This window comes from Stylophora pistillata, chromosome 14 (assembly GCF_964205215.1).
Source record: "Stylophora pistillata chromosome 14, jaStyPist1.2, whole genome shotgun sequence".
Lineage (NCBI taxonomy): Eukaryota > Metazoa > Cnidaria > Anthozoa > Scleractinia > Pocilloporidae > Stylophora > Stylophora pistillata.
The window spans coordinates 1,696,034-1,719,711 of record NC_142532.1 but is presented as its reverse complement, the minus strand read 5'-3'; the positions used below and the strand labels follow the sequence as shown (position 1 = coordinate 1,719,711).

Below are 23,678 nucleotides of genomic sequence, written 5' to 3'. Positions count from 1 at the left end.
TTATTATAGGCTTTTAATTATTTTTTATTAGTGTGGCAAAACTCCACTCCAGTTGGCATTAGAGAAATGTCATTTTAACCTTGTGAGGCTCCTTGTAGAAAGTGTAGCTGATGTCAACCATTCAAATGAGGTATGTTAAAAGGTCAATTGTATTCGTCAAAAAAGCTCAGGTATCATCCTCTTTACTTCTGTTGCCTGACCAAACCAATATCAATTAAACACCAAGTTAGAGATGACTCTAGAGATATGTTGATGTTGCTTTGAATGAATTGTTATACGTAGGAGAACTCAGGTGTCCTCTTTCCTTTTGGTGCCTGCCCACACTAATGAGAATTAAACACCAAGTTAGAGACAACTCTATAGATGTGTACCATGGGAAGTGTATTTAGAACAGTTTGGAGAAAATGCATACTGATGTTAGGGTGTAAAGGGTTTCTCTTTGTAATTAAAATATAATACTTTAATTGAGCTTGGGAGCTATCCTACTAAACTTTTTATATATAGGAGAACTCGGGTGTCCTCATTCCTTCTTTTTCCTGCCCAAACCGATATCAATTAAACACTAAGTTAGAGACAACTCTAGAGATATGTTGCTTAAGATGAATTGTTATATCGAAATTTCTGTGGCCAACTTTCCATTTGGCGCATGCCCAAGTCAATATCAGTGAAAAAACTTAGTTGGTGATCTAAGATGGGGAAGAAGGAGAGAGTGGCTTAAGAGAAAATTGAAGTTTCAGATAGAGGGTTTAAGTTCGGATCAAAATTAATAAATATTTCAACCTTTGGATCTAATTTATCCTTTTGAACCCTAAAAGTGACTAGCATCTAACTTTTCCTAATAGTATTATCCCCAAATCAAACAGTAAGGTCCTGAGACTTAGGGAAATGATTATAAACTGAAGAAGCTGTTGATAGTTAGACAAGATGTCCTTGTAAGTACTATGGAAAGTGTCTTTAGAACAGTTTGGAGAATATGCATACTGATGTTCGGGTATAAAGGGTTACTGTTTGTAATTAAAATTAGTGAAACTTTTATTATACGCTTTTTATTATTTTTCATTAGTTTGGCAAAACTGCACTCCACTTGGCTGCAGAGAAAGGTCTTATTGACATTGTGAGGTTCCTTGTAGAAATTGGAGCTGATGTCAACTATTCAGAGAAGGTATGTTAAAAGGTTAATTGTATTCATCGAAAAAGCTCAGGGATCCTTTTTCCTTCTGTTGCCTGTCCAAACCAATATTAATTAGACACGAAGTTAGACACAAGTCTAGAGATATGTTGATGTTGCTTTTGATGAATTGTTATATTGAGGAGAACTCAGTGATCCTTTGTTTTTTTATTGCCTGCCCAAGCCAATATAAAGAAAAAACCTAGCTAGTTACAAGAGGCAGAAAGGAAGGAGGAATGGCCTACGAGAAAATTGGAGCTTTAGAAGGAGGGTATTATATTTGGATCTAATGAAAACTTTAACCTTGCAATCTGCATTATTGCAGTAAATGGTTTGAATTGGAGCTGACGCGCGAGATGTTTTCACGTGTTCCCGGGGGTAACATGTGAAGGTGTAGTCTGATCGTCCGGGTGAGTGTAGTCCTGAGAAGGACTGTTGTCGGTGGTAGTGACTGACGTTTCGACAACCTGTGCGGAAGTCATCATCAGAGTCAAGTGAATGATTGTTGTCAGTAGAATGTTCTTATTCCAGTTCGTGTGAAATGATCGGTTGGTTTTGCCGTGATGTTATTGGCTGTAAGATTCAAGTGACGTAAGTCGGTCGTGATTGGTCGGTTTCGATCTGTCGGTGAAGTTAGGTCGTTCTTTTTTGGTCGTTCTTTTTCGGTCGTTTGTGATGTTTATGTCGTGAATGAGTCGTTTGTATGGAGCGGGTAGTTGTTGACATTTGTTTAGGGGAGTCTGTTCTAAGTTAGTAAACCAGCTTTCCAGAGTCAGTCGTTGAAAATAGTCAGTGCTGTAGGTTAGGCATTGCGCAGAGTCCCAGTCAATGTTGTGGTTGGTAAGTCGATGGTGTTCAGCAATGTGATTGCTGACATCACCTTTCCTCGTCGCCCGTCTGTGTTCAGTCAGTCTTGTTGTGAGGTTTCTGCCAGTGTCACCGATGTAGGAGGCTTGGCAGTCGGAACAATTGATCTTATAAACCGTTCCCTGTCTGTTCCTCGGTTCGTCTTTGTCTTTAACGCTGGTTAGTAACTGACGTAGTGTGGTGATGGGTTTGTGGGCGACGCGGATATTGAAGGGGAGTAAGATGCGCGAGATGTTTTCAGACATGCCTTTTATGTACGGTATGGTTGCTGTAGTCGAAGGGGTTGCGGTGTCGTTTGTTTCGGTAGTGGTAGTGGGTCGGTGAGTGTTTCGTTGGATGAAGTCGTTGTTGTAGTTGTTCTTCGTAAAAACACGGTGAAGGTATTTGTTCTCGTCGGATAAGCTGTCTGTCGAGTCGCATACTAGTTGTGCGCGTCGTGTTAGAGTTCTGATAGTTGTGGCTTTGTGTGATGTAGGGTTGTAGGATGACTCGTATAGTAATCTGTCGGTGTGTGTCGGTTTCCTGTAAACTGTCGTCCGTAATGAGTTGTCGTTGTGGCTTACCAGGCAGTCTAGTAAAGGAAGTTTGCCATTTTCTTCGACTTCTCTGGTAAACTGTATGTCAGTGTTTTGTTCATTAAGATGGCGGTGGAATGCGTCAATTTCGTCGTGTCGAACGGCGGTGAAGGTGTCGTCAACGTAACGTAACCAGAGCGGTATCGTTTGTCGGCAAGTCGAAAGGGCGCGTTCCTCTATGTTCTGCGTCACAATTTCTGCTATAACAACAGAAACTGGAGACCCCATGGCAGTGCCGTGTAACTGTTTGTAGTGTTTACCGTTGTACTGAAAGTAAGTAGACGTTAGGCAAATGTTGAGCAAGTCCATAATGTCGTCTGTCGGTAGCGGTAGTGGGTCGGTAGATTGTCGGATTGCAGTTTCAGTGCATTGTAATGCCAATTGAAGTGCAATACTTGTGAACAGTGATTTCACATCAAATGACACTAGTTTGTAGTCGTCAGGTATCTGAACAGTCTTGGTAGCGTTAATGAAGTCTTCAGTGGATTGTAGTTTATGTCTGGATTTGTCGGTTAGCGGTTGTAGTATTGTCGTCAGGTACTTGAATAATTTTAACCACAAACAATCTGCATTATTGTTTGTGATTAAAATTAGTGAGGCTTGGGTTATACCATTTGTAATATTTTTTATTAGTGTGTTGGAACTTAACTCCTGTTGGTTCTAAAAATGGTCGTTATGACGTTGTGGAGCTACTTGGAGAGCTACTTGTAGAAATTGGAGCTGATGGCAATATATCTAAAGGTCATTTGTAATCATTGAAAAAGCCCAGGGGTAATCTTTCCTTTGGTGCCTGCCCAAACCAATATCAATAGAGCAACTAAGTTGTTTCTACATAAGATAAAATTATATTCTTTTTTAAAATGGAATGGACTTATCTAGCAATATCTGCGAAATTACGTGTAAATTTAAAGTGTGGAATCCCTAGTAAAAGGTTCTTAAATCTCCACAAAAATAGTGGGTTAAGAAGGGGAAAGGAGAGGTGTGCTTTAGAAGTGTTGTAACTAAGAAATAATTAAAAATAAAATTGTTTATTTTATAAAATTAGTTGTGGTTATTCATCATGGTAAGTAACAGTAAAGAGAGAATTGCAATTGTTTGTCTCACGATGTGGTCACTTGGAATATGGATTGCGACGTTTCAACTGCATACTGCTAGTCTTCTGGTGATGAGGTCACCTATATGCTGTTGTGCTCAACTGTGATTGGATGGAATTCCATGGCTGTTATTGGTGCATCTTTCAGATCAGGTTCCCTTTATGGTCCGGTGCTTCACAGCTCTTCTGTTGTCATGTTTTCTTTTATTGTGGGCATCCAGGCGTCTGAGATTTCAATTTCGCTGTTGACAGGATGTTGTAGTCTACAGGATTCTCTATGAGTGCAGAAAGGTTTACATCAGCAAAACTGGCAGACCAATGTACGAGGGAATCAAGGAACGCAACAGGGATATCTAACCTTTGCCATCTCGAAGCACGCCCACTGTGGAGTGAAGTAAAGTTTATTGATCATGTTCCCCATTTCTACACACACTAGGTGAAAGAGGAAATTCAAATATGACCTCACCCTAACAAGGTTAACAGGGACTCAACCCCATCACTTGAAGAAGACTAGCAGTAGGCAGTCAAATCGTTGTGATCCACATCTACATTGTGAGACAAATGATTACATTTCTCTTTAAAAAATTGTTTGTTGTTAAGTTGAACACTTAAGTTGAGGGACCTACAAAGTGCAAGGCAGCCGGTTCAACCATATGGCAGAGCAAACATAAAAATGATTAGTAGATAAAAATCAAATAGCAAAGCAGCTACTTCAACCACAAGGCAGAGAGTCAAGATACAAATGATTAGTTATTAAATTGGGTACTAGCATTGAGGGACCAACAAACTGCAAAGCAGCCAAATCAACCACACGGCAGTACAAAAATTTAATGATAATAATAAGGAATGTTAGGATGAATCAGGGTAGTCATAATATATAGTTGAAAGTTGGTTAGTTGTATTAAAAGTAGTAGGAGGTGATAGGAATGGACAAAGTTAATTGTAGGGAGCTGAAAAAAATTTAGATTGACTGAATACCTTGATTGATGTTGGGGGGGAGAGTTTGGGTTGGGGGGTTAGTTTGGGTTGGGGGTTAGTTTGGGTTGGGGGTTGGTTTTGGTTGGTTTCGATTGATGATTAATTAGTAACTAATTAGAACTTAATTATTTGCCAACTTGCATTAACTTGAGTGTTTTGGCATTTTCAGTGCAGATCTAGTTAACAGTATTAAGTTTGAATATCTATTTTATAATTTTTTTTTCGTTCTCAGTGTGGTAATACCCCAATGATGTTGGCTTTGAAAAAGGGTCACCTCAACGTTGTAAAATGGCTTTTTGTGAAGGGAGCGGATTTTAACAAAGCTGACAGGGTATGATATCAGCTCATTTGAATTTCATTAGAAATAGTTAAGTCAAACTATCTCCAGGTCAGATCTCTGAAGCTCAAGTTAGAAAATTAAAAAATTAGCAACAGTTAAAGTTGTTGAATATTGTTTATGTGTTTGACATGGTGAACACAATCACAGCACTGACCTACTCCGCCTTGCAACACCCCTTTTCAAATCACTAATTGATGTCTTCGTGACTACTCTGCTTTTAACAATTGGTGAAGGGTATATATGTGCTGTTTGCACTGCTGTCTTCTACTTTAGCCCCTTGCCTGAAAACTATTCACACTGTTTGTCAACAACCGGCTGTCTCCACACCCAGAATAATGTGAGATTTATCAGAATACTGCCCTCTATTTTTTATTGTAAAGGTTATCATAAATTGCTATGTGAAGACAAGGCTTCATGGTGTTGCTCTGGATCATGATTTGAATTGGGTATCAGACCTGATATGCATCATAAGATGTTTCTTAAATAAACAGAAATCCCGGTTTTTGCCCAGAAGTGTTTGTGAATCTCTCTATCATAAGGCTATTTTGCCATCTATTCTGTATACAATATCTTTTAGGCAGAACAGGCAAAGCTTTTCGACACGCTTGATGCATTACACTGCTGCGCTACTAGAATTATATGCAGCTTAAAAATGGACCTGCCCTAGGAAGAAGTTCTTGCTACAGCCAAGTAGTGTTCTTTATCATATATGTAGAAACAATTTTTGAAAATTAAGCTTATCTTCAAAAACTCATGAATAATTTATGAGTTTATTAGCCTATCACACGAGGCAAATCGATCACGTGTATGAACCTTTATAGCCGGTATAGAATGATCGTTCTGAAAAGCCCGGAGAGGGTTTTGATTTCGGTCTCGGGGAAATCGGGGTACAATTCATAAACAACGAAATCATCACTGAATTATTAATGAAAATATGATTACTGTGCAGTAAATGGTTTGAACCCGGGGGTAACATGTGAAGGTGTAGTCTGATCGTCCGGGTGAGTGTAGTCCTGAGAAGGACTGTTGTCGGTGGCAGTGACTGACGTTTCGACAACCTGTGCGGAAGTCATCATCAGAGTCAAGTGAGTGATTGTTGTCAGTAGGATGTTCTTATTCCAGTTCGTGTGAAATGATCGGTTGGTTTTGCCGTGATGTTATTGGCTGTAAGACTCAAGTGACGTAAGTCGTTCGTGATTGGTCTGTTTCGGTCTGTCGGTAAAGCTAGGTTGTTCTTTTTCGGTCGTTTGTGATGTTTATGTCGTGAATGAGTCGTTTGTATGGGGCGCCCCATACAAACGACTCATTCACGACATAAACATCACAAACGACCGAAAAAGAACAACCTAGCTTTACCGACAGACCGAAACAGACCAATCACGAACGACTTACGTCACTTGAGTCTTACAGCCAATAACATCACGGCAAAACCAACCGATCATTTCACACGAACTGGAATAAGAACATCCTACTGACAACAATCACTCACTTGACTCTGATGATGACTTCCGCACAGGTTGTCGAAACGTCAGTCACTGCCACCGACAACAGTCCTTCTCAGGACTACACTCACCCGGACGATCAGACTACACCTTCATATGATTACTGTGATCTTTATATAAAGATCACGTTAATTATAACACCAAATTATTCCCCAAAAGGCAGCATACAAAAACACTAACCGCAGTAAACAACAAAGTTTATTTTCCTGATAAATTCTTGTTAGAACAGAAATTCGTTCTTTTACAATTTCCCATTGTTCACAAAATTAATTGTGCAGTTTTGGAAGACACAACTGTAGCGTCGCTTCCATTGCTCTCTTCCAAGTAACGCTGTGATCCACAGCAAATACTGTACAAACTTCTTGGGGGATACCGCTCTCCGTTCTCCTTGCACACCTCCGCGACAAACTTTGTCAGGCAAAAATCCAAGGATTCAGCTCTCATCTCAACAATACTCGTTTCTAAACTCTGAATACTCTCAACTTCAACTCTAAATCCTATTTCCTCCAAGTTGGCGTCTTTATTTCTTCTGACGAAGGGCTAACGCTCGAAACATCAGCTTTTTGAGTTAAAAAAAAAAAAAACTATATGTTAGGGTATAGATTTGTGTAATTTGGTGTAGTGTAATCTGATCGGCGCAATTTGGTGTATCTCTAAGCAATCTTATTGGCGCATCTTTTGTTTGGTGTATCTCAAAGCAATGTGATTGGCGCAATTTTTTGGTGTATCATAAACCAATCAGATTGTAGTATTTTTCGATGTCGCACCAATCAGAGCGTTCTTGCTAATTTGTGGTTGGACAGGTCTTCAAATTTCAGCGAATCAACCCGTGAGTCGGGGAGAGCGGTTCGCGAATTAAGGAAACGTCTTAGTCGTGTAGGGAAAGCGGCGGAGTTGAGATCAATGTACGACTATGGTTATTCTTCGTTCTGAAGGAGACTGAGTAGAACATGAGAAAAATTTTGAATCAAATATTGCAACCTCAGAATACCCGGCCGCTATTGACTGTTATGAATGGATTGCTCCCGCGGTCCCAATGTCGAAAATTAATGTTAAAAGAGAGGACATTTTAACCAGTGGTCTTGCATTCAAGCTTTCCTGATGTCAAAGAATGATAGAATGATATGGCCGTTAAACTAGTGCATCCGCAATCTCGCGCTCACAAAGTCGAAGAATGATACAACAAGAAGGCCGTTTAACTAGTGCTCCCGTAATTCCGCGCTGTTGAAGTCGAAGAATAATTAAAGAAAAGGTGAAGTTTGTCAAGTGTTGACGTAGTCCTGCGCTTAATTTATTTCGTTTTCTCGACTGAGGGATATTTCATGGCTATATATGAATTCCATTTTTTAATTTCGCCTAAAGAACAAGGTATGAATGACATCTACAAGAATTGTGAGGTCATCTACCCATTGTGATGGCTGTCCTTCGTGAGGACTTCATCGCTATGATCTGTCAGGATTAGAAAGGTCGTCAGGGAATTTTTTCTATAATTGCAAGTTAAAACGGGCATGTTTTGTGTACCACTTCTTCACTTATAACGCAGACACCGTCAACTAAAGGCTTAACACGAATTTCGCACCAGAGCGTGTTGTTTTGGATGACTCTTTCTGACTCTGGTAAAACTTGCGCAAGGCATTTGCATAAATTATATTTGATTGATGATCTTGTTTTTTGCCCTGTGGCTGCTTTCTTTGTGAAGGTTGAAAAGACCACCAAGTTATAGTTACTTTCTGCGTCGACTGCCATGTCAAATATCCTTTTCTTTGCTTTTAAAAGTTCTCAGTAAATTAAATATCGTTTAAACGACACTTTCCCGCTACAAATGTGTGTTTACTTTGTAATCGCCAGTATGGACTACACTTTCTCAGATGAAATGCCATTTCCAGTAAACAACGTAAATTTTATGACATAATTCCGCCTCACCGAAAAATATTTGATAAAGAACATAATGGTACAATCGGTCAATTTTCCACGCAACTCTCGCGTGCTTCGACGTTTTCTACCAATGAAATTCGTTTTTAGCAACCTTGGACTTTACCCCATTGCGTGTCAATTCCTTGTAAACAACCTGCATTTTATCACCTATTTCGCACGCACAGGGCAAAGTCCAGATAGGCAACAACCAATTAAGAAGCCCACATTGTTATGCTTTGAAAAACGATAATCTTTTCTTCGTTTAGTCTATTTTCACTTGTTCGAAGAACGGAGACCGGAAAACATCTTTGTCCAGAGGCTGTTGGAGATAAAATAGAGCTTTCCACTGCAAAATTATAAGGAAGAATATTTTGAGGCGACCATCTGTTACCGAACAAGAGGCTCCACGGAGCCTATATTCTGGCCGGATCTGCGGTTCAGCGGATTGAATTGAATTGGTTCGAATTGAAGGCGTTGCTGTTTTAGCAAAATCGCTGTCTAGTGCTTTTCATTGTTTGTTAACATAGAGAGTTATGGGGATTAAGACTTTGGAACAAGTTGATGCCATCCATGACAATTTGGAAATACTAAAATTGCTAGAGGAAATGCAGGGTCGCTCAATTTGCATTTGAACGGGATGACTTTGCTTATAAGGATTTTTCCTGCTTACATCTAATAGCAAACCTCTGAATTTTTTTTTTGGCCCCTGAACGATATATCCCTGAAGGCATTTTATGGACCGCAAGTTTTTTGACTGATTGAAATTTAAGGTCTGTGGCAGTGACTTCCACAACCTTTTCTTTTTTTTTTTTGTCAGAAAAGTATAGTTCTTTCGTTTGCAACATTAATCTATTAATAGATCCAATCTCTAAAGGTTACATACGACAGTGAACTTTTACTGTTCCCAAGGGTTCTTGTTTTCATCAGTACGATAACATTAGAAGTGAGTTACAGTATTAGGTATGTGCTTTAAATAAATATATTTAAGTTTGCTTGAAAGATAAGTTTAAACTGTAACAAGCTTAGTTATCGGCCCAGCATTTTAAGCCTGACTGATGCTCGATGCCAAAACTCACCCTCGTTCCCAGGCTATGTCCACCACGTTGCTTTACGCCAAATTAATAGGTGCAACGTAACGCCTATTGTGCATCTTTCTACTCAGGAAAATTAAACGGAATTACTGATAGAGGCCCTTTATGGTCAGAATAATAATTGCGGTTTTGTCTTTGACGAAGAGGCGGCAGTAAGCATTATTATAGCCTACGAGCAGGGTGTTGTTTGGTCTCGTCACGCAACGTCGAAGACAGAGCGTTGCGTGACGAGTTCAAATTAGGGCTGTGGAGGAAACTGCAGGAAGCGCGGTGTCAATGCAGTTTATTATTACCAACAATTATTCAGACACTAGCATCAGTTGCTAAGTGTCCCATTTCAACCCACATATCCAAAAGAATAACTCCTGCATGCGTAGAATGCCTATGTTTTATTCGTTACAGTGGCCAATTTACATTTTCAACTTAGTTGATATAACCAAATTACCTTGTTACCCCCACCGACGCAGCACCACAGTTTCTTTAGAAACTTTCAGCCTTTATTGAGTTAATTTTTTAAAAAAAAAATAACTATGTTAGCGTATAGATTGGTGTATTTTGGTGTAGTGTAATCTGATCAGCGCAGTTTGGTGTATCTCTAAGCAATCTGATTGGCGCATCTTTTGTCTTGGTGTATCAGAAAGTAATGTGATTGGCGCAATTTTTTGATGTATCACAAACCAATCAGATTGTAGTATTTTTCGATGTCGCACCAATCAGAGCGTTCTTGCTAATTTGTGATTTGACTGGTCTTCAAATTTCAGCGAATCAACGCGTGACTCGGGGAGAGCGGTTCGCGAATTAAGGAAACGTATCAGTCGGGTTGGGAAGCAGCGGAGTTGAGATCAATGTACTATAATGGTTATTCTTCGTTCTAAAAGAGACTGAGTGGAACATGAGAAAAATTTTGAATCAAATATTGCTTGAGATGTTGATGGGAGCAACTTCAGGATACCCGGCCACTATTGACTGTTATGAATGGATTGCTCCCGCGGTCCCGATGTCGAAAAATAATATTAAAAGAGAGGACATTTAGACAAGTGGTTCCGCATTCAAGCTTTCCTGAAGTCGAAGAATGATAAAATGATATGGCCGTTGGACTAGTGCATCCGCAGTCCCGCGCTCACGAAGTCGAAGAATGATACAACAAGAGGGCCGTTAAACTAGTGCTCCCGTAATTCCGCGATTTTGAAGTCGAAGAATAATTAAAGAAAAGGTGAAGTTTACCAAGTGTTGACGCATTCCCGCGCTTACTTTGTTTCGTTTTCTCGACTGAGGGATATTTCATAGCTATACATGACTTCAATTTTTAATTTCGAGGCGAGAATGACATCTACAAGAATTGTGAGTTCATCTACCCAATGTAATGGTTGCCTTCATATGGACTTTTCGCTATGATCTATCGGGATTAGAAAGGTCGTCAGGGAATTTTCTCTACAAATTGCAGGTTAAAACGTGCATGTTTTTTACCGCTCTTTCACTTATAACGCACGCACCGTCAGCTAAAGGCCTAACACGAATTTAGCACCAGATCGTGTTTTGGAAAGGCTAGTTTTGCTGACTCTGGTAAGACTTGTATAAGGCATTTGCATAAATTATATTTGATTGATGATCTTGTTTTTTGCCATGTGGCTGGTCTCTTTGTAAAGGTTGAAAAGACCACCAAGTTATATTTACTCTCTGCGTCGACTTCCCTATTAAGTGTCGTTTCTCTGCTTCTGAAAGTTGTCTGTGAGTTAAATATTGTTTAAACGATACTTTCCCGCTACAACTGCGTGTATACTTTTTACTAGCCATTGTGGACTAGACTTCCTCAGATGAAATACCATTTTCCATTAAACAACGTATATTTTATGACACAATTCTGCCTCACTGATAAATATTTCACAAGGAACATAATGGTACAGTCAGTCAATTTTTCACGCAACTCTCACGTGCTTAGACGTTTCCTAGCAATAAAATTCGCTTTTAGCTACCTTGGGCTTTACCCCATTGCGCGTCAACTCCCTGTAAACAACCTGCATTTTATCACGTATTTCGCACGCACAGGGCAAAGTCCAGAAAGGCAACAATCAATTAAGAAGCCCGCGTTGTTATGCTTTTTTCTTCGTTTAGTCCATTTTCACTTGTTCGAAGAACGGAGACCGGAAAACTTCTTTGTCCAATGGCTGCTGGACAAAAAAGACGTTTGGACGTCTTGTAAGGACATTTGACTTCCACCCATCCGTAACTGCTCTGTGGTAGTGGCCAACTCGAAAGCTTGGCTTCTTTGGCTACTACACACTTTCCACTGCTTTGTGTAAATTCGTGTATAGTTAGAACTCTTTTTTTCTACTTTTCTCTTTCTCGTTGTTGTATTTTTTAGTAGAATAAGTGTGAATAAAGAATGAATGAATGAATGAATGCTGGAGATAAAATAGAGGTTTCCATTGAAAAATTATGTGGAAGAATATTCTGAGGCGACTATCCGTTACTGAACAAGAGGCCACACGGAGCCTATATTCTGGCCGGATTTGCGGCTCAGCGGATTGAATTGAATTGGTTCGAATTGAAGGCGTTGCTGTTTTAGCAAAATCACTGTCAAGTGCTTTTCATTAGTTAACAAGGCGAGTTCTGGAGATTAAGACTTTGGAACAAGTTGATGCCATCCATGACAATTTGGAAATAGTAAAATCGCTAGAGGAGATGTGGGGTCGCTCGATAAAAATTTGCTTTTGAACGCGATTACTTTGTTTCTAAGGATTTCTCCCGCTTGCATCTAATAAACCTCTGAAGTTTTTCGTGCCCCGGAACGATATATCACTGAAGGTATTTTATGGACCGCAAGTTTTTTTGACTGATTGATATTTAAGGTATGTGGCAGTGCCTTACACAAGTTTAAATTTTTGTTAGAAAAGTATAGTTGTTTTGTCCGCCATATTAATCTTAATAGATCCAATCGCGAAGGGTTACAGAAGACAATCGTATTAATTAATCGAATTTAACAATCAGTCAACGAACTTTTACTGATTTCAAGGGTTCTTGTGTTCGTCAGTACGATAATAATTGAAGTGATTTACAGTTTTAGGTTTGTGCTTTAAAATAAATATATTTAAGCTCGCTCGAAAGCTAAGTTTAAACTGTAACAAGCTTGGTTATCGGCCCAGCATTTTAAGCCTGACTGACACTCGATGCCAAAACTCAGCCTCGTTCCACCACATTGCTTTACGTCTATTAAAAAGTGCTACGTAACGCCTATTGTGCATTTTTCTGCACAGGAAAGACCAAACGGAATTACTGATTGTGGCCCTTTACGCCAGAATAATAATTACGGTTTTGTCTCTGACGAAGAGGCGGCAGTAAGCATTATTATAGCCTACGAGCAGGTCGTTGTTTGGTCTTGTCACGCAACGTTGGCGAGAGAGCGTTGCGTGACGATTTCAAATTAGGGCCGTGGAAGGGACCGCTGGAAGCATGATGTCAATGCAGTTTATTATTGCCAACAATTATTCAGACACCAGGATCAGTTACTAAGTGTCCCATTTCAACCCACATATCCAAAAAAATAACTCCTGCATGCGTAGCATGCGTATGTTTTTTGTTTGTGCTTGTCAGCCTGGATTCAAAGGCAAAAGAAACTGATTTGTTTTTAATGGTGACTGAGAGTATTCCTTCTGAAGTTTTTCTTACTACATCCATTCATTATTGGTAACCCCATAATGCAATGGATGAACAAGTGTTCAAATAAATAAGCAAATGAATCACTCAATAGAAATATTAGAATTGTCCTGCTTCACCAAATGTTTAGAAACATGATTACCTTCTAATAATATTAATTTAACCGCGGTTACGATTTATTTTCTCTGACCATAAAAGCCGCAACGGTGGTGTTGTGGAATGGCGGAAAATGACCCCATATCCTAAAACACGGAACGGCGGAAAATGACCCCAAATCCTAGAACACGGAACAGCGTAAAATGACCCCAAATTCTAAAACATGGAACGGCGGAAAATGATCCCCAATCCTGAAACACGGAACGGCGGAAAATGACTCCAAATCCTAAAACTTGCAATGGCGGAAAATGACCCCAAATTCTAAAACACGGAATGGATGTCAGGGCGTGTTGCACGAATTTTGTACAAAGACACTCAAGCGCTTGGCTTATTCATCCTCACGAAGATAACTCGCGTGACTAAAATTAAGTGATTAATTTTTTTTTCTTTTACTGATTGGTATGAATAATAATCTGCTAAACAAATAGGTTAAATAGCCTCTTTTTTGTCCAGAAAGTTTATTTCTTTCGCTGATATGTAAACCGTAAATTTAATTGTAGGATGGTGGTGTTTTCGACACCTGGTCGCGAAGAAATTCTTCAAATTCTTCTTGACGGCTTCCTTCTGCTAGCTTTCTTTTGTCTTTTCACGCGATGAGAAATTCCCACCCGTGTGACCCCCTGCAAACCTCTCTTCACCCAGTGTTACTCAAGGCCCAAAACTTATTCGTCACGAAGAAACGCTAGTATTGAAGGGCTCCTTACGAGGGCTTGCTCTCACGCTAGTCTAAGTTTGGAGCTGGGGCTGAACGTCGTTATATTTTGAGAAGCCTGAAAACGTTCCTGTGATGTTCTCACATTTACAAGCGTTTGAGATATTTTTGTTTCATTAAATCAATGCAGACGTGACCAGGAAACGTATCAAAGTTACCATTGTTTATTGTAATGTGGTATGACAAGTTAGTTTTCACACCCTGTGTGACTTTTTGTGCCACGACTAAAACTCATGGCAAATTAAGCATAACAAAAGGTAACTAAACAGGTTTATAACGCGAAAACGCTGCTATCTTTCATTTATAAAGGTTCATTATTATTCATACCAATCAGTAAAGGAAAAATAATTAATAAAACTTAATTTTAGTCACGTGCGTTATCGTCGTGGGGATGAATGAGCCAAGCGCTCGAATGTCGTCGTACAAAATTCGTGCAACATGCCCTGACATCCATTCCGTGTTTTAGAATTTGGGGCCATTTTCCGCTGTTCCATGTTTTAGAATTTGGGGTCATTTCCCGCCGTTCCGTGTTTTAGGATTGGGGTCATTTCCGCCGTTCCATGTTATAGGATTGGGGGTCATTTTCCGCCGTTCCGTGTTTTAGGATTTGGGGTCGTTTTCCGCCATTCTATCGTTCCACTGTTCCGGTTTTTAGGGTCCCCCATCTGGGGGTAGAGTAAGTGGTGAACTACAGATTTGCCGTAGGCCATGTAACCATGCAAATTAAAGGACTACACTGCTTAATTAGTTGTTACTGTGAAACTAAGAAAGCCAGAAAAACTTTGATTTGATCTTTCGGGACCTATTGCTGCTGTTTAGTTGTGTTGAGTTGCAAGGAAATTGCATAAGTACATGTATTTCTGAAGTTTACAGTTTCTGGGTATGACAGTAACAGTGTGGACAAAATACTTTTGTTCCCCTGAGAATAACAAAAAGTAGTCCTTTGTAAAAGTTTATCAGCATTCTGATTTTTTCCGAAGATGAAAGCTGCAAACACGAGTCCATAGTAATGTGTAATATAGTATAACACAATTCATAGAACTAAACAGGCTATTGACCTTCGAAACCATGGTATACCGCAGTTTCGCTAGGAAAAGTGTTGCATACCGGCATAAAGGCATTGTATGACAAAGGGAAAAGATTTGAACTTCCAGCGAAATAAGAACAAGGGTAATCTGGCTGGAAGAGTACTGCTGGAAGACACCTTAAAACAGTAAATATAGCCTTTCAAGAGATATTTTCATCCTGCTACAAAAGCTTAACTAAGAACATATGTTCTAAAATTTGTATTATTAACTTCTGCATCACCAGTAAGCCACTTTTGAAGCTCTAGCTCCCTCATTTGAAATGTTTTCCTCAAAAGCGACGGCCTCTTCCTCGGTTGCACGTGGCTTTACTTCTTCGTCGCTTGTAGCACAACATATCCAATATTTCTCCTCAACACTACAACAATAATTCATGGGCCCCTCATGGGAAGAAACAGAAAGATTACTGTCGTTGAAAATAAAGAACAGCGACGATTTTCGATCAAGATCGCCACTGAATTTACTATTTACTTCGACAGAGCTTCGATGAAAGGAATAATATGATGTCACAATGGGGAAAGACGCTGAAAATTATCGTTGGCTCAGTAGTTGTAGTTTGAGTAATGGCGGACGAAGTTTAGTGAGTTTTAATCAAAAAATTTTTGGACTTTTCTCACTACGATATGTCTGGATTGTATTTTTCTTTTCGTTTAGGATCGAAACTTAAATTATCGGCCTAACAAAATTTGTTTTGAAGAACATCGATTTTTGTCTCAGTAGCACTTTAAATTTGAAGATTCCTTGAACTTAGCTTAAGGTTGTGAGTCTTGCATAGTTTCCCATCAATCTCTAGTTTTCTAACACGACCCAACAAGCTTGTGGCTTTGATTTTCACTTTGTATATACTCACTTGTAACAATGTACACACCTAAAAGCATGATCAATGAAGGATGAGACCCAACAATGTTAATCAGTGATTCACTTGATACTCTAGATAGAGAGGCTTTGTAGAGAGAGGGGAATTATCAGAGATTTTTAAGGCACAAACGAGTTGACAGACCACTGGCTAAATTGATGGGGGAGACTCACCTGTATTACAACACAAGTATCCCTTGCTCCTGATGTAGCTATACTCTCATCCACTTTTCCTACAGTCACTACAATTTTAAAGTTGACGCAAGTGGCAACTTCAACCTTTGAATCTAGATTATTGTTGCTGATTAAAATTAGTCAAGGTAATTGGTTATATCAACTGAGTTAAAATAGTAAATTAGCCACCGTAACGAATAAAAAAGCTAACGTTTAGTCAAGCTTTGATTGTATATTTTCTGATGTTTTTTTCCTTAGTCTGGCCAAACTCCACTCTTAGTAGCAGTAAAAAACGGTTACAAATGCATCGTGGAGCTACTTATTAGAAATGGAGCTGATACTAACATGGCTGATTTGGTAAGTGAAAAGGTGAATTTTACAGCCAAAAAGAGTTGAGTGAGAGTTGCCAGGTCAGATAATTGAAGGCATGAGAACATTTTTGCGGATCCTCAGTCACCTTTAATGTGAAAAAAGTAGCCCATCTATTTGAGGTAGGAGTAGTTCTGGCCTCTTTTGCTACAGAATGCACGCTGATGGCCCTAGGGAACATTTCACAAGTATGGTGCAGGAAACATGCAGCTTTTGTGAGAAAAAAGACGAATTAAAGTATTATAAAAATATATATAACATGTGCTGCGATTTGAGTTTCCAAAGAAAAGCTATCCTTTTGAAAATTTTTGCCAAATGTGGTAAAAAATAAAACTAAGCCGACATTTTGAATTTCGGCTGGCAACCCACCCGTTTACCAGAGACATTACAGACCTCAGCTTGGAACATGGCAACTACCATGGCAACTGTATTAAAACCGATAACCAGAACAGCTCAACGGATAGAGCACTGGACTGTTGTGCGAGAGGTCGAGGGTTCAAGCCCCGGCCGGACCAACACTCAAGGTCTTAAAATAATTGAGAATATGCTACTTTTCTATAACATCAAGAAATATTCTAGTCTTCTCGGATAGGGACGAACAAATGGAGGTCCCGTCTCCTACAGGGTTAGGGGTAGGAGACGTTTATTTCCCACGCACGAGATTACTGTGTGATGGATGTCCTCCCCTGGGGTGGGATGGGTGGGAGGCAGCACAAAGCGACACGAGATAGCAGTGAAATGACAAAGAAAAGTGTTAATGAAACAATAAATATTATCAGAAGTGAAAAAGACTTAAATATATTAACTCCAAACATGCAAAAAGAAAAGATGTCGCACTTAGAACTTACACTCTGAACTTGCGTTCTCAGGCCAGGTTCACTCTAAATCCTAATTTTACCTTAAAATTTTTTATTACTCAAGTAATGTAACAAGACTTTTTCCACAAAGCTAATGACCTCACTCAAAAGTATATGGCTCTTTTTGTTCAGGTTAACACTTCTCCGATAGAACTATGGTTATTGGGTGACTTGTAGGGATACAGGAATCATGACATAAAGTGGCCGGAAATTATACCACAAATTATATTATGTTTGGATGAGGACGCACATGTATTTTTAAAATAGCCATGTAAATGGGATACCTTTGATGTTTATATTCATTTTTCTTCGGACTCAGTAATTGATTCCTACTCTTAAATTATTTTACATGTTCTGATAAAGTCCTGTCGCAGTAGCAACACGGTAATTCTTTCAGATGGCATTTCGCTAGGTAAGTGCGTTTGTGTCAACCAAGTTTTCAGTGGTTATTGTTCATCTTTCCACCACCAAGCAGTGCAGTTTTGCTTCTGTTGCTGTATTTTTTTTTTTTTTTTGCACTACTGATAGTTTACACTGATTTTTAACAGACTTGAGTGCATTTTTTTGTTCTTTTAATACACTTAATCGTATGATGCTGAATTTACGTAGCAAGAAAACTTCTCCCCTAAAGTAATGGGTCAATAACATACAACAAATGTCATAATTAGGTATACCATTTCCTATCGTGGCTTACAGCAATTTTGCTCTTGGGCAAGACTCACAATTTGGCTCTGATGGATCAGCGTCTCAAGGGTTACTATTCTGAAATACTGTTGAAAATTGGTTTTGATCTTGCTTTGATATATTTATACTAGGGGAGAAAAACTCGACCCTACCTTCAGTGGAAGGTGATGCAGTTGTCTCCAGATGCTCTGCCCATGGCTTCCCTTCACCATCAGCCGCTAAACATAACATTAGGAACATTGTTGCAACAGCTTTGGAGTTTGAAGCGGATCACCATGAATGCGAGCGTGTGTTAACGTACACAGATAATGATCGTACAAAGGTCCATTTGTATATGCAATGTGGTACGTCTGGCATTCCCCAAGAATTGAAAGATACAGCTCGAAAATCCTTCACAGATATGGACGTGGACCTCGAATGGTTTGATCTCCACAAAGATGCTAACGAAATTCGAAAGGGTAAGTCCCTTGAATATCCACTTGGCACGCCGCTAAGATTAAATGATTCTCAAATTGATCAAATGAACAAAACAATAAAGGAAAACCTTCATTTACTTGCGGGGCATCGTAATATCACTGCTGTGCAACCCTCTTTAAAGATAACAAACTCTAAACAGACAAAGACCCCTTGTATTACGCTCTACGTTCTCCGTAAAGGCCACATCCCAGATGGTGAGTGTGCATTTCCTCCCATTTTTGCTTCGTACCCCGTTGATGTTGTGGATGGATTGTGGCTCAGAACTGGTGACCCATGGACACCAAATGAAGCACAGGAGCAAAGCGAGGTTCTTCGTTTGGGAGCAAGTATTGGCGTTAAAGAGGAGTATGCAGCCGGGACCTTGGGTGCCATTGTGAAAGGCAATGAAACCTTTTATGCGCTATCTTGTAATCATGTCATGAAACACAGCGAAAAATCTGAAATTGTTCACCCTGCATGGAATGACCACCGGAACTATCTGAATTACCACCTACAGCAGTATGGAGAACGGGTAAAGGACATCCTTGATCCAATCAGCCTCTGCGCCCCTAACAAAGCGTTTGAATTTTCATTGTATACAGACTTAGATGAAATGTCAGCCAAATTTGAAGAGCTGAAACAGATCAAACAAAGGAATCTTAAGAGTTCTAGGGCAACAGAGAGGAAACTATCCTACGTGGATTTCCATGAAAATGCCTTCAGGAAAGGCCACACCTCACCCAGAGTCATTGGAAGGTACACTGCTGGTGTCTCTGGTAATGTGACATGGACCGATGGTCAACAATACTACATTGATGCTGCTGTTGCTGAGTTGAAACCAGATGAAGTAATTAGTTTACACGAGAGTCAGACAGCTGAAATGATTGGAACAGGGTACTGCCCAGGTGACGTAGTCCAAACTGGAGGGGCAGCTACTGGGCCGCTATGCAAAAGTGGCCGAACAACTGGATTCACTGATTCTGGTTGTCACTCAAAGTCATCATTGTTCACCAACTCTGAGTCATACAAAGTGACAGACGAAACCAGGCAGTTGGCCAATGTGTTGAAAACCGAGGTCAATATCTGCACACAGTGTGCTGATTTGTCTGGACTGAGACACTTGTTTTCTGAAGAGGATATCATCAATTATTCATGTGGATTCTGTGAATTAGATCTAGAGGGTCTGAAAGACCATCTCTGGTGTAAGAATTGCCTATGCATAGACAATCAATATTCTGTCCGTTCACGTCCAGGGTTTACTACCAAAGGAGATTCTGGAGCAGTGCTTTTTGAGAGATTTGAAGATGAAACTCTCTGTGGTTTTGGAATCATTTTTGGTGAGTTGCAGCATTCATATGGGATTTATTCCTTAGCCTCACCATTACATATTGTTCTTGAAACCTTGACAAAAATGATCTCACAAGAAGAGAATTTCAATTTGACATTAGTGTCTAACTATACGAGTGATGTTTGAATTTACGCACAACGATGGAAAAGAACACAAGTCTTTTGGCAGCATCATTTCCATGTACCAAAGTAACTCTAACGGTCATAACAACTGACATAGATGAAGGAGGGAAATGTTGTAACTACTGTAATCTTTAAATTAGTAGCCACTGCAACAACATCAAGACCCATTTCGCTTGGTTCCTATTTTTGTTAACTGGGAGATTTTTCAAGATCACTCCTAGATTTAATATACCTTTATGTGGCTGCTGTGATGCTAATTTGCCTGCTCCCATAGTCTAGAGACCAATGTTCATTTACTTTTATTTCTCATTTATTTGTTTCTCCAAACCTTGGCAGAAATAAATACTAGGTGAAAAATAATGTAAGAGATAAAATTTCCAAAGAAAGAGAAACTTACAATACAAAATTACACTAATTAAACTAAGACACTGTTCATGGGAGGGAGAGGAGAGGGGCACGTCTTGGTAAACTAATATTGTGCTCCTTAAATCACTCCAGTATAACAAATAAAAAGGAACTTGTAATTTAAAAAGTAATGGGAAAAACTTAAAAAAAAAAAAAAAAGCTCCGTAAAAGTGTAAAAGTGCTTTTCTAAACATCCTTTGAGATGGTTTGTCTTTAATTAATTGCGGAACACTATTCCAAAAAAATCATCCAATAATGCTCAGGCATGAGATAAGTTCAAAATGAGGGTATGACTACTTGATTAGATGGTGCAGTGCTTAAGTAAGATTGGAACCAATTATTTTCGCTTTACTATATTCTGTAATATTGAAGCTTATTAAGTAATATTTGATGAGTTACTGTGTCGAAAGCCTTACTTAGGTCTAAGAACAAAAGACCACATAGTGTCCTTGTTCAAGAGAAGAAGTTACTTCAATGTGGTCAACTAGACAGTCAGAGGTTGTGTAACCTGATCTAAATCCATATTGTTCAATGGAAATCATGTTTTATTCGTAAGATGAGACAAGAGCAATGTTGTTCTAAGCCTCCAGATATTGTAGCCTTTTCCAATTGCAAGACTTGTCTACTGAAGACAATAGTTTAGAAGGCTAATCGAGTGTAATAGTTCGCATATTATGCAAAATTATTTTATTAAATGATATTTTCTAATAATATTCTGTCTTTGCAAAGTTATGATTAATTGGGTTTAAGAGGGTACATTCCTTATTTGTAATTCACGATAAAACGAAAATCCTTCATTACTTTTAAAACAATTAGCCAGCAAGGGGCATTATGCATTGTGGAAATTAATTCAACAAGGTAAAGTGAACAAAGCAAGATAAGTCGATATTACAAATATATACCATAAAACATATCACGGTGACTTCAGCTGGAACAAAACAGCGTCACTACAGTATGAAAGCAAAAGGATTTTTGGAGCGGTAGAACTAACCTAAGGACAAACGTTCGATTGCCTCCACCCTCCAGACCCTTATTCTATTTAGTTTTGATTGGCTATCCCCTGATACGTTTCGAGCCCACTCACTTCCGCCTTTTCCACATGAGATGTCTGTTAAGACGAGAGGACCTTACAACGGCAGGTCGAAGGAGGAAAATCGAGAGGTTACTAACTTTACTTAACACTAATACACACCAGGGAACTTTACGTTAAATCAATGATCTTGCCTCTTGGATTATGGGAACATTGTGTGGGGAGACAAATACAACAAAACTCTATGGGCTAAAGTCCAGTTATTGCAAGGCAAAGCCGCTAAATTGATCCGTAACAAAGCTAAACACTTCCACAACAGAGGCAATTAATGAGCTTGATTGGCTATTTTTATCAGAAAGGCGACGGCAACACCGTCTTTCTTTTGTATTTAAATGCATGCATGGGCTGATTAACTGGAATATTAATTTTACGCACTCAAGGGAAATACACCATCGTAACACTTGGCACAAAGACAACGTTCTTTTGCCCAAATCTCGGTGCCAGTGGGGGCGACGAAGACTGACTTATCAAGCGCTATACGAATGGAACAGTTTTCCAATGTTCCAAACTCTGAAGTGAGACACTTTCTTTCACATTTTCTCTGCATGAAAAGTAATATAACTCCTAACGGCCACAAACTGTCACTACTAGACTTCAAAGTTACCATCTCTAAAGACGGCAAAATCTCCTTTGAGTTTTACACGAAAAAAGCTAAAAAGCCAGTGTTCGTACACCATCAATCGGCTATCTCAAAGAAAGCCAAGACCAACTTCATTCGCAACGAGCGGAAACGTATTCATGACCGACGCTCCACATAAACTACAAACGCAAAACATGAAGGTGCGTTTGACGAAATCCTGCGCCTAAACGGATACTAAGAGAGATACATACACCACTCAAAATAACCCCAGAACCGTAGCATAGACTCTCCCAACACAGATAAGAAAAAAGTGGTCATTCCTGAAGATTCCCCTACATCTCCGAACGGCTAGACCACAAGATCACCAACATCGTCCGCAAAGAGGGAATACCTGTGCGCATCGCCCACAAGTCATACACCCCGGCTCAGAAAAGCGCTCTCACAAAATCACGGAGCGCACATGCACAAGAGACAATTACTCCATCGCACATACCAACCTGTGTTTCTTGAGAAACGCTGTTTACCAAATTACATCCTAAAACTGTAACCGAGACTTCATTGGGAGCACCACTCGCTCCACCCACGCCGACTGTGTGAAAGAACATCTCAGAAGCGTAAATTCATCCGTAAACAAACATGTCGCTGTATGCCAAGGCAAGGACTACAAAGGCATTGAAGTCAAAATCATTACATTAGAAAACTACCCGGTAAACCTCCGCCTATTCGAAGCGTTTTACGTAAGGAAAAACAAACCTACACATAACTCCCGAGAAGATTATATTGAATTCGCGGACCCATTGTTCTAACGCCTCCCATAGCACACCAGATCCTCTCACAGTGACACTGGCTCATTAGTATAGTGACACTTTTCTCCCTTTTATTCGGCCCTCGCGGAATATTTTATCTTATCCGTCCCTGATGATGCCGTTGAGTGGCGAAAGCTCGGTCTTCTACAATATCTCACAATATTTTACAGTAATTCAAGGCCACATTAGTGTTTTTATTGTTTTACCCAAAATGTTACCGAAGGACAACATTCAAAGTTTCTGTAGACCTGTTGAAGGTGCAACTTTTGCGATTGACAAACCCTAATGGAGTGCGACACATATTTGCCAAGGTATTACCAGTTTATGGTAGGAAAAGTCTCCAGAATGTTGTGCCCAAGAGTCTATAAGAGCTCCGTTTCTGAATGCAAAGCTTGGGCGTTAAAATTCTGTCGCGGTCAGTCAGTTGACGAAAGACAGTGGTTACGAGGACAGAGTCGCACGCGACGTTCGAATTGGATGTGTCACGCAGGTGTTCTAGGTATTTCTCGTGCAATTTGGACCGGGACAGGACACAAATGTGAAAATAACCACATTAAGAACCTTAAGACCACTCTGAGAGCTTTAACTCACGCTATGTCTATTTCACAAAGTATGATGCGAGTTCTCGACGGAAAAGTTGTGTATTTATTCAAAATTACTGATCAGATGAACAGCAAACTAAACTTTTTGTCTCAGGATTTAAAAATGGTTCAAAGTACCTTTAATGACTGGCAGAAACAGCTAGAAAAATTTTCCAATTCAGCCAAATGCCGCGAAGGAATGACAATGGAATTTCT

General features: G+C 39.6%; 1 protein-coding gene across 2 annotated transcripts in view; it reads left to right on the top strand.

Annotated features, from left to right (window-relative positions):
• The window catches only part of LOC111338399 (uncharacterized), a 40,341-nt gene extending 19,223 nt beyond the window's left edge, over positions 1-21,118 (top strand). For both annotated transcript variants that reach the window (XM_088745418.1, XM_088745417.1), the window contains 6 exons: positions 32-130; positions 1,064-1,162; positions 4,914-5,012; positions 16,423-16,521; positions 17,754-17,802; positions 18,206-21,118. In XM_088745418.1, the coding sequence (XP_088601544.1) occupies positions 32-130; positions 1,064-1,162; positions 4,914-5,012; positions 16,423-16,521; positions 17,754-17,802; positions 18,206-20,004 (2,244 nt within the window). In that variant the 3' untranslated portion in view covers positions 20,005-21,118. The remainder of the gene's footprint in view (positions 1-31; positions 131-1,063; positions 1,163-4,913; positions 5,013-16,422; positions 16,522-17,753; positions 17,803-18,205) is intronic.
• Positions 21,119-23,678: the final 2,560 nt, after the last annotated feature.